Source organism: Microcaecilia unicolor, chromosome 1 (assembly GCF_901765095.1).
Source record: "Microcaecilia unicolor chromosome 1, aMicUni1.1, whole genome shotgun sequence".
Classification (NCBI taxonomy): domain Eukaryota; kingdom Metazoa; phylum Chordata; class Amphibia; order Gymnophiona; family Siphonopidae; genus Microcaecilia; species Microcaecilia unicolor.
The window spans coordinates 542,970,265-542,982,417 of NC_044031.1; the positions used below are offsets into that span (position 1 = coordinate 542,970,265).

The following is a 12,153-nucleotide window of genomic DNA, read 5'->3' on the forward strand; positions in this document are numbered from 1 at the left end:
GTCCAACATATGTCAGGACTTGAAATAGGTAATCCCATTGTACTTTATCAAATGCCTTTTCAGTGTCCAGGCTTACCAACAATAATGGGTCTTTGATGGCTTGGCTATGCGCTATAGAAAGGAGAACCTTTCGCACATTCAAAGTGGCTTGACGGCCTCTCACAAAACCTGCCTGGTGGTCATCAACGAGTTGGGGGATATACTGCGCCAGTCTATCTGCCAATACCTGCGCTAGGATTTTAATGTCGACATTCAACAAAGAGATAGGCCTGTAAGACTCTACCTGATCTTGGGGTTTTCCAGGTTGTGGAATAAGAGTTATCAGCGCTTCATTCTCCCTTGGTGAGAACCCCCCCCCCCCCCCGCTCTATTACCGAAACGTAATAGGAAAGTAGCGGTCCCACCAGCTCGTGGCCTATGATTTTATAGTATTCATTTGAAAAACAGTCCGGGCCTGGCGCCAATTTCGCAGAGAGAGATTTTATAACACACTGTATTTCTTGAGCACCCATGGGGGAAGACAACTGCTCCCTAGCGCTCTGCTCCAAACGGGGCAAACCCGCATCAACCAAGTAATCCATCAGAAAAGGACCCTGGTCCCCCTTCTTTGCAGAATAAACTTTTTTTTTTTTAATTATAAAATGCGTCCGTTATCTCTTCGGGTTTGTTGAGCTGTGTCCCATTGGACCGTCTCAGGAACGGGACAAAGTGGTGTGGCATTTTTGCCCTAGCTACCTGGGCCAGCAACCTACAGGCAACCCACAGGCATTTGGCCTGTGCGCTCAGAAATGCTATTATCGCTCCCTATAAAACTGCCTTAGAGGCCTCCCAGAATATAATAGGCGAAGTACACGAATCTGCATTAGTATCTGTGTAAAAGGCTCATCGCGCTTTGATATGATCCACAAAGGATCTGTCTTGGTATAGGTAAGATGGGAAATGCCAAAATCTGGCTGGTTCCCCCCCAGCACTGAACTCTAAGTCTATCCCTATTACTGCATGATCAGAGATCTCAGTTGGGCCTATAAAAGCGCTACTAACTCTGAAGAACCTTGAGTATGCTATGAGAACATAGTCTATGCGTGACCATGATTGATGTACCTTAGATTGGTGAGTATAGTCCCGAGTTGTGGGGTGTAGCAAGTGCCAGGGATCCACCAGATGGAGAGATTTACACAATGCTGGTAGGCCTCTTCCCTTGCCCAATGCTGTAAGCGCTCTATGGGAGGACCTGTCTAAAGATTGTTCCATCACTTGATTGAAATCACCCAGTGCAGCGAGCGACTGAAAAAAGGCTGGGCAGTAAGCGTTGGGACCATAGACTGTGCACAGATAAAACTTTTGCCCTTGATAATTTAAATGTATCAATACCACCCTTCCTTCAGCGTCTTTGTACACCATCTTTGATTGGCAGGGGATACCTTTTTTCAACAAGATGATTACCCCACTCCGATTTCCAGAAGAAGAATAGTAGCACTCCCCAACCCACTGCCGCTGCAACTTCGTGTGTTTGCTGTCTGACAGCTTAGTTTCTTGTAGGCAGGCTATCGAGGCTCCATGTTGATTTAGCTGTGCCAGTATCTTACTACGTTTTACTGGGGATGAGATCCCAGACACATTCCAAGAAAGTATTCTAAGATTGGATTTACCCATCCCCCTTGGGCTCCATTGATTCCCTCACCTTACCAACTTGACCTAAGAAGAAGTTATCTGGAAGCCCAGCCTCCCCCAGAGATACACCCGTGATCATCAGAGCAAGGAGTTTACCCCTCCCCCCCCCCCCCCCGGACTCCATTCCACCCAAATTTCCATTTTTCCAATGCATACTTTCTCTCATTCCAGTCCCCTCACCTACTTCCCCCTCCCCCTCCACTATTTCCCCATTCACTCGAACTGCGTCCTGCTCCCAACTGGGAAGCGTGGCACGGGTCATTTAGATGCCATTTTAGGGACTTCTCCCCCTTATGTTAAATATTAAACTGAAAATAGCATTCCTACAAGAACTGTTTATGGGCACTACTATGTGGCTAAGCTCCAGAAAATATCAAATGCAAAATACATAATGAGGCATATTTTCAAAGCACTTAGCCTCCCAAAGTTCCATAGAAACCTATGGAACTTAGCCTCCCAAAGTGCTTTGAAAATAAGCCTGATAGCCAACTGTTACGTTAAGACAATCAAGTTAAATGTCCAGGTCCTTCTGCAGATCCAGCCCAAGCACTAGAGGAAGGTGCACTAAAGTCCCAGTAAAGCACCGATTGCTATTTCCACCTCGGTAAAAATTACGGAGGTGGAAATAGCAAGTGATGCTCCAAAGAAAGGGGATGCAAATGAGCTGCTCACAGAAACAGCAGCTTAGTAGGAGGGAAGCCAATCGGTCAGCTGAGCATGCACAGAACAGCCAATCGCTAAGCGTGGCTGCTCTGCACATGCTCAGAGACGCTTATGCTACAGCTTTCATACACACAAACAAGCTGTGTGTATGAAACCCATGTGTAGCTTTTTTTTTTTAGACTTATCAGGGCACAGGAAGCTCGACAAACCAGTGATGGCATGGAGCTGCAGTTTGACCACCAGAGTGTCTCCTGTGCCTGGCACCAGTGCCCTTCATTAGCGCCCTTCATTGGCTTCCACTGCTAACTCCAGGCTTTGTTCCTTTTCTCTCGCGGCACCTTATGCCTGGAATAAACTTCCTGAGCCTGTACGTCTAGCTCCATCTCTACCTATTTTCAAATCTATGCTGAAAACCCACCTTTTCACTACTGCTTTTGGCTCCTAGCCACTACTAATTTGCCTCCCCCCTGTTCCTTCTCACCCAGTACTTCCCTCGCCCTTAATTGTCTTGTCTGTCTGTGTTATTTTAGATTGTAAGCTCTATTGAGCAGGGACTGTCTCTCTGTGTCAGGTGTTCAGCGCTGCATGCGTCTGGTAGCGCTATACAAATGCTAATAATAATAATGAGCACCTCTAAACTGCGGTAATGCAACACTCACCCTTGGATCCTCCTGTTGACTAAACTGCTATCAACCAGCCATCCTGCAAGGAGAGCTCCTGACCACCTGTAAAAATTTCATCCTAAAGGTAGGCGGTCCTTTCTGTGCATTGTTAGGAAAACAGAATGCACTTTTGAATAGTAATTAACTCATTAAAATAACTTTGCATACAATTCTCGTTGGCTTCTACTGTAACAGGAAAAGAGCTTGTGTGCATGTCTCGCTGAACTCCATGCTTGCTTAACCGGTTAGAACCAGTGAAAAAAAGCACATTGCTGGCTCAATAAGTTTTGTGCATCTGGGCCTCAGCGTTCTATTTCCTTTCAATAACACTGGAATTCTCTACCCTGCAACTTGAGAGCAGAATAGTCAGGTAACAAATTTAAAACTGCTTTGAAAACTTGCCTGTTTACTCATACTTTCCCCTCACCAAGTTATGTAATTTTGAATTGGCCAGTACTGCAGGAAAGTACTTTGGCTCTCACTACACTCTCAGACTTTAAATTGTACTAAGCTGTAATTTTATTTTTCTCTCATGTGCTCTGTCATATTAATTTTTGCATTCCTTTCTGTGGTTGTTAATTTGTTTGTAAACTGTTTTGCTGTACTTTCAAAAGGTGGCTACCACCCTAAAAACCAACAAGAGACCAGACTTCATAATTGAAGGTCCAGTTTTTTAGGATCAGGCGCAGGAAGCACAGACTGAAGTTCGACATTATTTTTTAAATATGGTACAACACACGTATTTGAAATTTAAGTCATGAATTCTTCTATCCTCTTAAGGGAAATTGTAATGTGGAGTAGAGGAGTAGCCTAGTGGTTAGAGCAGCAGACCTACTATCCAGAGGTGGTCAGTTCAAATCCAAATGCCATGGCTTCAAATTATGTTTTCTATTTCTGTTTTTCTAGGTGTGTCGTCTGAGTTCAATCGTCAAGCATAATAAGATATGTAGTCACGATACACTAACCCTAGAACGCATGACATTAAAAATATACATATTAACGTCATGGGGGCCTTTTAGGCCCCCATGCACATAATGTAGAAAAACACACTTAAATAACTTTCACAAGTTTATTTCAAAATTGCTCAATAAAATATGAATAGTGGACAACATTTTAATTATAATTTTTCACAGAAAACACCAAAAAATCTTTTTTTTCCCAAATTTCACGCAAAGACATGAAAACACACAAAAATGCATAGAAATCTATAGCAAACTAGCTGCAGCTACATTTTTATTCTAACTTTCTTTTCTATTATATTAGTCTTCCAAACAATTCTGACATGTTATTTTTTCAGAAGAGTGTTCTTTGCAAACAGTTTCCTTACAAGTGGAACAATATCGCTCAGTTTTCCTCTCTATGTTTCTTGGACACATGAAACAACGCTTTCGTTTTCTTTCTCCTGGCTCTGGAGTAATCTGAAACTGTACGCCACACCGTTTCATTGCTTCTTTAGTTTTCTTTGGCAAGCATTTCAAGTCACTTCGCTCTATCATGTGAGGTATTACAAGTTCATGACAAAGGTCCTTCAAGAATAAGCGTCTCCTGTCCTTCCTCTGTGCATGAAATTCAGGATGAGTTTCTGTATAAATAATGAATGAATTTAGGGCTGCTACATCAAGCATATTTGAAAATAGTACTACAGGCCATCGTTTTGTTTGCCTCTTACACGAATATTCTCCCACCATCTCATCCATTTTATCTACACCTCCTTTTGTTGCATTGTAATGCAGGATGATTTCTGGTTTCAATTTTTGGTTATTGCTGTCAACACTGCAATCGTGATGCATGGTACTGAGTAAAATTACAGATTTCTCCTTCTTTGCCTTGTAAGATACCAAAGTCGCTTTGTTATTGAATCCAAAGACACTCTCATAAAGTGCTCGCTGACGATTGTGTTTGAGTGCTGCTGGAATTTCTCGTCTGTTTTGCTTTATAGTACCAACAAGTGTAATAGCTTTTGCAAGCAGAAAATTGCCTAGTTCAACATTGGTGGAATAATTGTCCTTGGTGATGTTTCTACCTGAATTGAATATTGGAACAGCAAGAGTTTTGACTATTTCAGACCCCAGATCCTTCTGTACTGGTGCACCAACCTCTTTGCCACAGTAGATTACGCCATTTATGCCATAATAATTTGCAGAATCACACATCCAGAAGATTTTATACCGTACTTGGCTGGCTTGCTGGGCATGTATTGTATGAATTTGCAGCGTCCTCTGAACGGTACAAGTTGCTCATCTACAGTAACATTAGTACTAGGATTGTAAAGTTTTGTGCAATTTTTGATAAATATGTTCCAGATATAACTGATAGGGGCTAATTTGTCTGTTTCAAACCTCGCTGCACGAGTTCGCTTATCATCAAAGCGAATGATCCTTCTAATTTCCTCATATCTGCCCACTGACATTGTCGCCTTATAGTGTGGATCAGAAAATGGGTCCAGAAATAATTCTCGTATTGGGACATCATACGATTTTTGACTCCCTGCCAGCAGGAAAAGTCCAATATATGCATAAAGTTCCTCTTTTGAGATATTTTTCCAGGACTTATTTTTTGCTGAAGCGATACGTCTTCCTTCTAGGTTTGAACATAATAGGACCTCTTCTGCAATATTGTCAGAAAAATAAGTACAGAATACATCTTTAGGGGTAAAGTAACTGGGACTTCCCACAGCTCCTTGAGCCTGTCTCACAATATTGTGTATTGGAGTACGTCCGACTAATGTAGGATTACTGTCCCAAAAAACATTCGTTTTGGATGTTCTACTTATCACTTCTTGAGGATCCACTAGATTCACTTCTTCATCATCAGAAGAATCACTGGATGAGGATGTTTGATTAGCTGGTGGCAGATATTCTTCATCAGACAAAGATAGTTCACTTTCATCATCGCTTTGAAACATAATCGCTTCAATCTCTTGGTCAGTCAGACACTTGGAGGAAGACTGTGCCATTGCTGACTAGATGTTAGAAAATGAAACAGATTTCCTCTCAACAGCTTATCTTATCACAGGTCCTTCAGCAATTAGCTCACAGTGTATACTGTCCTCAGTGTTCAGAGGACCTGAGGTGATGTCATGGCCTTATCACTCCCTCCAAAAATCACATGACATCCTCACATGTTATTATCCACACCCTGGCCCCTCCACCAGCATTACTGAGTACAAATAAAGTAACTTGAGACACAAACACTTCTGAGAACATGATAAAAACAGCGGGGGCCTAAAAGGCCCCCAATTCGTACAGATGTAGTTTTCACCAAACAAGCATTGTTACACCATAATGCCTATGAAAAAAAATTATATGAACAACTGGATATTATCAACAATGACATACTTGAGTAATACCTTGAGTTTCAAAATTCTAACTAAAGTAATTTTGCAGATAATAGCAAAAATGTAAGCATGGGGGCCTAAAAGGCCCCCAATATGCGTTCTAGGGCTAATGTGTGTATGTTTTTTTTTTTTTTTGGGGGGGGGGGATCGCGTCGATTCCGCTAAAGAAAGCGATTCCAATCCAAACCACCACTTTATATGAACATGCCTTCTCCATGCCCAATAAAAGCGCAACTCCGAAAATGCATTTCTTATTTATCCATACGCAGTTATAAAGTTTAAACTCCGAGGCTACAGTAAGCGGCGGCGGCTTCCCAGCGGCAGCGATGACAGTGACAGCTCTAGCCAGCGGTTCTGTTTACATTCTGCAGCAGACTCACGTTTTCGCCTGGCCTCGTCTACTATTGGTCAGTTCTACTCCGGCTCCTCCCTCGGGGCGTGGCTTCCTCTTTTTTGAATTGACTCAGGGAAATGGCATAGAAGAGGCACGCACTGTAGTTTCTTAAAACCTGAATGCAGTGGTGGCAGGGTTTTCTTAAATCACGTCAAACTTCTTGGCTGCGGGATCTTGAATACAAAATGATTCCTCCCTCCCCTCCTGGAATCCCCGGGACACGGGTTACCTTAATTTTTGACAGGAGAAGATAAGAAGATGAAGCGGTGGTAGAAGGGAGGGGAGGGAAGTTGAACAGGATCTTGACAGAATAAATACTGATGAAACAAATGCATGATTCAAAGCAACCTGGGTACATTCTAGCGTGGGGAGCCGACGTACGGGCCAGCACCGGGCATTACAATGCAGCAGAGTTATTATTATTACTGTATGCGACAATGATGTGTACTTTTCCTTCCTGATGTGGCCACACATGCGCACTGACTCCAGTTCCCGGGGATATAAGGGGTTGGCGCCGGCGCCAGCTGGGATAGGAGTCTGGTTTCTTGTGGTAAGTGGTAAGAGTTGGGGAACAGGATCTGGGGGAGAGTCAAGGGGGGGTTCGGTTCCAGCTGCAGAATTCAGATAGGATTTAGGCGCACGGAGGGATGGGGATGAAGTGCCGCACGGGTCCGGGCCGGAGGATCGCAGAGAGCGGGCTGAAATCCCGGGCACCCCTCCTTGCGGGCTCAGTCCCGGGGTGTGGGGGGCACCCCCTGGCCGCGTGCCTTCCCAGCTCTCGTGCCGCCGAATGCCTTTAATTTTGCTGTGCGGATGCTGCTTTCTTGGTCTCTTGCTGGGAGTATTTTTTTTTTTACATGAAATTTTGGAGGGAGAAAGTGAGGGAGTGGAAATGACCCCTGCGCATGAAAATGCTGGTGGGTGTTGGGTGTTGGGGGGGCTCGATGGGGTGCCTGGCTGCCGATGCTGGGCTTTCTTTCTGCAGGCGGCCGGTTTTCTGTGTCTTGTGGGTCAGGCAGAGGCTTTGGAGGGAAGGCTGGCAAAATCGGGCGCCTAGTCCTCTCTTTTACCCGCTAATACTAAATTGGCGCGGAACCGGCTTTTTTCGAATAATTAAAATTGCGACTGGAGAACGAGGTTACAATTATATCAGGCCACGCAGGATTTAGTGTTCCATAGTTATGACACCCCCTATTTTGATCAGAATTACGGGATTTCTGTGCTTGCGTTGGTGAATGATTTTACACAGTGGCCTCTGCTGTTCAATAAACCGATAGGTTTCATGATGATACTGAAACTTCAATGTCAGTTTTGGGTCATATATTGCTTGTTTGTTTTTGTTTTTTTTTTCTTTCCAGTGTTTGGAATGGATGTGTGTGGCAAGCAATGATGACAAAATGATTTCACAACTAGTCTAGGATGGATTCTCCTGTGGGTATCTTGTACAGTGTTAAATTTTATATGGCACCCTTTTTATTCCAGGTGAAAAAAATCAGCAAAACCAAGATGTCAAGGCGCAGGTAACTCAAATATGAATTTGTATTATTTGACATAAAAATGTATTTATTTACAAACTAGACTGTAATCTGTGCTTTATATTTCTTCAGTGTCCGTTTGCAAGCTAGAAACTCAAAACTGCCCCTAGAAGAAGGCCAACAGCTTGCTTTCTCTTCAAGAAAAAGGAAATCAGAGGTGAGCTGAAGTGGCTTGTAATAATAAAGGTTCATGTTGAGACAGTTTTATCATCAAGGTTCCATCTTCTGTATGTGTAATAAATCTACATGCTCTGTTTATAGGATCCCCCAAAATTGAAAGAAGAAAACCAGATAGTTAAAAGACATCAATATGAGATTCAGGTAATACTTTTTGGGATTATGTTACAATTTGGAATATAGATCTAATGTTTTTGAAGCATGTACATAAATATTCTGCATGTTTTGAAACAGAAAGGAGTAGACTGGGAACCTGCAGTAATATGTGGCTAGCCATCACCATGATTTTGCTTAATGATCCAGGAGGTTGGGCTGGCGGTGGGAGGAGGGAGGGAGTGCAATGTTCATCTGCCACATGGGAATGGAAGAACGGTCTAATGGTTAGAGTAGTAGGCTGAGAATCAATTACAATAAGGCTCCTAACACTAAGTCATGTATTCCTCGGTTACAATAAGGCTCCTAACACTAACCAGCTTATTTTCGAAAGAGAAGGGCGCCCATCTTATGACACAAATCGGGAGATGGGCGTCCTCTCAGGGGTGCCCAAATCGGCATAATCGAAAGCCAATTTTGGGCGTCCCCAACTGCTTTCCGTCGCCGGGACGGCCAAAGTTCTTGGGGGCGTGTTGGAAGGGTAGCGAAGGCGGGACAGGGGCGTGCTGGGGTGTGCTTAAGAGATGGGCGCCCTCGGCCGATAATGGAAAAAAGAAGGGCGTCCCTGGCGAGAATTTGGTCCACTTTATTTGGTCCATTTTTTTCCAGGTCCAAGTCCCCAAAAAGTGCCTGAACTGACCAGATGACCACTGGAGGGAATCGGGGATCACCTCCCCTGACTCCCCCAGTGGTCACTAACCCCTTCCCACCCTCAAAAAAAACAACTTTAAAAACTATTTTTGCCAGCCTCTATGCCAGCCTCAAATGTCATACCCAGCTCCATGACAGCAGTATGCAGGTCCCTGGAGCAGTTTTAGTGGGTGCAGTGGACTTTAGGCAGGCGGACCCAGGCCAATCCCCCCCCCCTACCTGTTACACTTGTGGTGGAACATGTGAGCCCTTCAAAACCCACTGTACCCACATGTAGGTGCCCCCTTTCACCCGTTAGGGCTGTGGTAGTGGTGTATAATTGTGGGGAGTGGGTTTTTGGGGGGGGGTTGGGGGGCTCAGTACACAAGGTAAGGGAGGTATTCACCTGGGACCAATTTGCCAAGTCCACTGTAGTGCCCCCTAGGGTGCCCGGTTGGTGCCCTGGCATGTGAGGGGGACCAGTGCACTATGAATCCTGGCCCCTCCCACGAACAAAGGGCTTGGAGTTGTTCGTTTTTGAGATGGGCGCCCTCGGTTTCCATTATGGTCGAAAACCGAGGGCATCCATCTCTACAGCCGGCGATCTCAGCAATGTTGAGATTTGGGCGCCCCCAACCGTATTATCGAAACGAAAGATGGACGCCCATCTCGTTTCAAAAATACGGTGGCCCCGCCTCTTCACGGGGACGCCCTCGGAGATGGACGTCCTTAGAGATGGGCGTCCCCGTTCGAAAATGCCCCTCCACGTCATGTAACCCTCGGTTGTCTCAGATACAAACTTAGGGCCCTTTTACTTAACCTTTCTAGTGATTCCTGGCATGGCAAATGTGACACAGCCCATTCAATTAGAATAGGCTTCATCACATTTGCCACGCGGGAATCGCTAGCACGGTTTATTAAAAGGGGTCCTTAAATTGTAAACCCTCCGGTGGCTGGGAAAAATGTACTGTACTTAAGTTAACTTGCCTTGAGCTACAACTAGAAAAGGTGAGAGCTAAATCCAAATCCTTTTCCCTCCCAAATTTCCACTTTGGGCCCCATCATGTAGAGGCTGACTGAAACTGTGTTTTTTTTTCTTTTCAGTTTTGGTTGAAACCTAAACTGCTATCGACACTATCTAAACACTTTCATCCAAAACTTATCACCTGGTTTCATTCAAAGCCAAAACCATAAAACAAAGATTGGTTGTGTGAATGTGAACCAGTGAGGCCCACTGGGGATTTTCAGAGCTTGCAGTCAGCAACCCTCTGCTAAATCCACAGGAGATTTTACCCTCCAGCCCCAGGAATTGCATGCACAGGCAGACAACTGGGAGAACCATTTTAACAAGTACTTCTCAACAAGGTTGGCATGTTTAGGTTCCCAAGTCAATGCAGATATACAGTAGAACTTTGTTATAAGGGACTTCTGAGGACCAACAAAAATGGTCTAATATCCGAGGTCCCTTATATCTGAACTATGCATTAATGAACTGTTTCACTCAATCAAAGCTCACAGCCAACTGTTGTTTCATCCTCGGTTTGTTGTTAACCACAAAACGCACAGTATGCAGTATGTAAATACAAAGAAGTTTAACAACACTTACATTTCACTTAAAATAGTCCAAAAGAGATGTTTAAGACAACACTCATGCTTAGTTAGGAATAAGTCAATGTCGAAAGTGTTGCAAAGCCACTTCGCTGTCTTTGACAGTGTAAAGATAGCTCTGTAACATCTCCAAGGCTGATTCACCTCCAGTAGTCTCAGTGGTATCATCATCATCATCTGATTCTTCCTTTGATGATACAATGTCTGTGACGATTTCGTGAACAACCAACCGATGACAGGTCTTGATGGTGTCTTCCACGGTGACCCATGAATGTGCTCAGACAAGAAATGGGACAGAGGGAAGTTATCTTCGTCGTCAACAGCTTCTGCAATACTAGAATCGTCAGTTTGCAATGTATCATAAGTGGTACACAAAGTTGTATGAAAGTAAGCTTTACTAAAGCAGTTTACAGTCATCTGCTGGGTAACGGAGTTCCAAGCTGAATGCAGCATTTGCATTGCATCTAGAATATTGATTTCAAACTTAGGTTTGTTTTCAACACTCTCGATTAAACGCTTCGCCACCAAGTGCCTTTATTTCACCTTGAGGTTCTTTATTAGTCCCATTTCAAACAGTTGTAAGTGTGATGACGTAGCATTCGGTGTGAGAAATGCCAGTGTTACAGCGTTCATTTTCTTTACATTTGGATATGCTGGGCAGTTGACCACAACAATCAGTACACGTCATTTCTGTGCTTTAAGTCGTTTGAATAGCCTATCAGTGCAAATCTCTGAAGTCATCCAAGCCATTTTGTTGAAAGTGTACTCGGTCGGTAGCGTTTTAGCGTTCTTAAAGCAGTGAAGTCACTCGAACTTGCCAATAACTAATAGTGGCAGTTTTTCACTGCCGTCCATATTTGTACAGACCATTGCAGTCAGGCGCTCTTTACTTTGCCACCGTGACATGCATCACCTTTGAAGCACATGGTCATATAAGCGGAAAAAATGCCCGTCTCATCAGCATTGAAAATATGAAATGGTTGGCATGGTGACAGCAGTTTGGGAGACTTGATGTCGTCCATTTGCTGATGATGTCCTTGTCCACTGTTGCTGCTTCACCACACGCCTCTTGAAACACAATTCCATGTCTGTCCTTGAATATGTCAAGCTATCCCAGGCTGCACTGAAATGCATCATGCATTAATTTCTTGGCGAAAATGTCAGCTTTTTCATGCAGCAGCGGGCCATTAACTGGAACTTTCCATGATCGTGCCAAATGAAACCGTTTTAACAGTGCTGATTCGACGTCTTTGAATGCTGCCGTTCGCAAACGCTTTCTACTAGCAGTCGTTGACGCTTCACACGCATGTTTTAGATTTCCTC

General features: G+C 44.0%; 1 protein-coding gene across 1 annotated transcript in view; it reads left to right on the forward strand.

Annotated features, from left to right (window-relative positions):
- The first annotated feature begins 7,268 nt into the window (after nucleotides 1–7,268).
- The window catches only part of CCNE2 (cyclin E2), a 60,673-nt gene continuing 55,788 nt past the window's right edge, over nucleotides 7,269–12,153 (forward strand). The window contains exons 1-4 of the mRNA XM_030216834.1: nucleotides 7,269–7,277; nucleotides 8,210–8,247; nucleotides 8,335–8,419; nucleotides 8,524–8,583. Of these exons, the coding sequence (XP_030072694.1) occupies nucleotides 8,234–8,247; nucleotides 8,335–8,419; nucleotides 8,524–8,583 (159 nt within the window). The 5' untranslated portion in view covers nucleotides 7,269–7,277; nucleotides 8,210–8,233. The remainder of the gene's footprint in view (nucleotides 7,278–8,209; nucleotides 8,248–8,334; nucleotides 8,420–8,523; nucleotides 8,584–12,153) is intronic.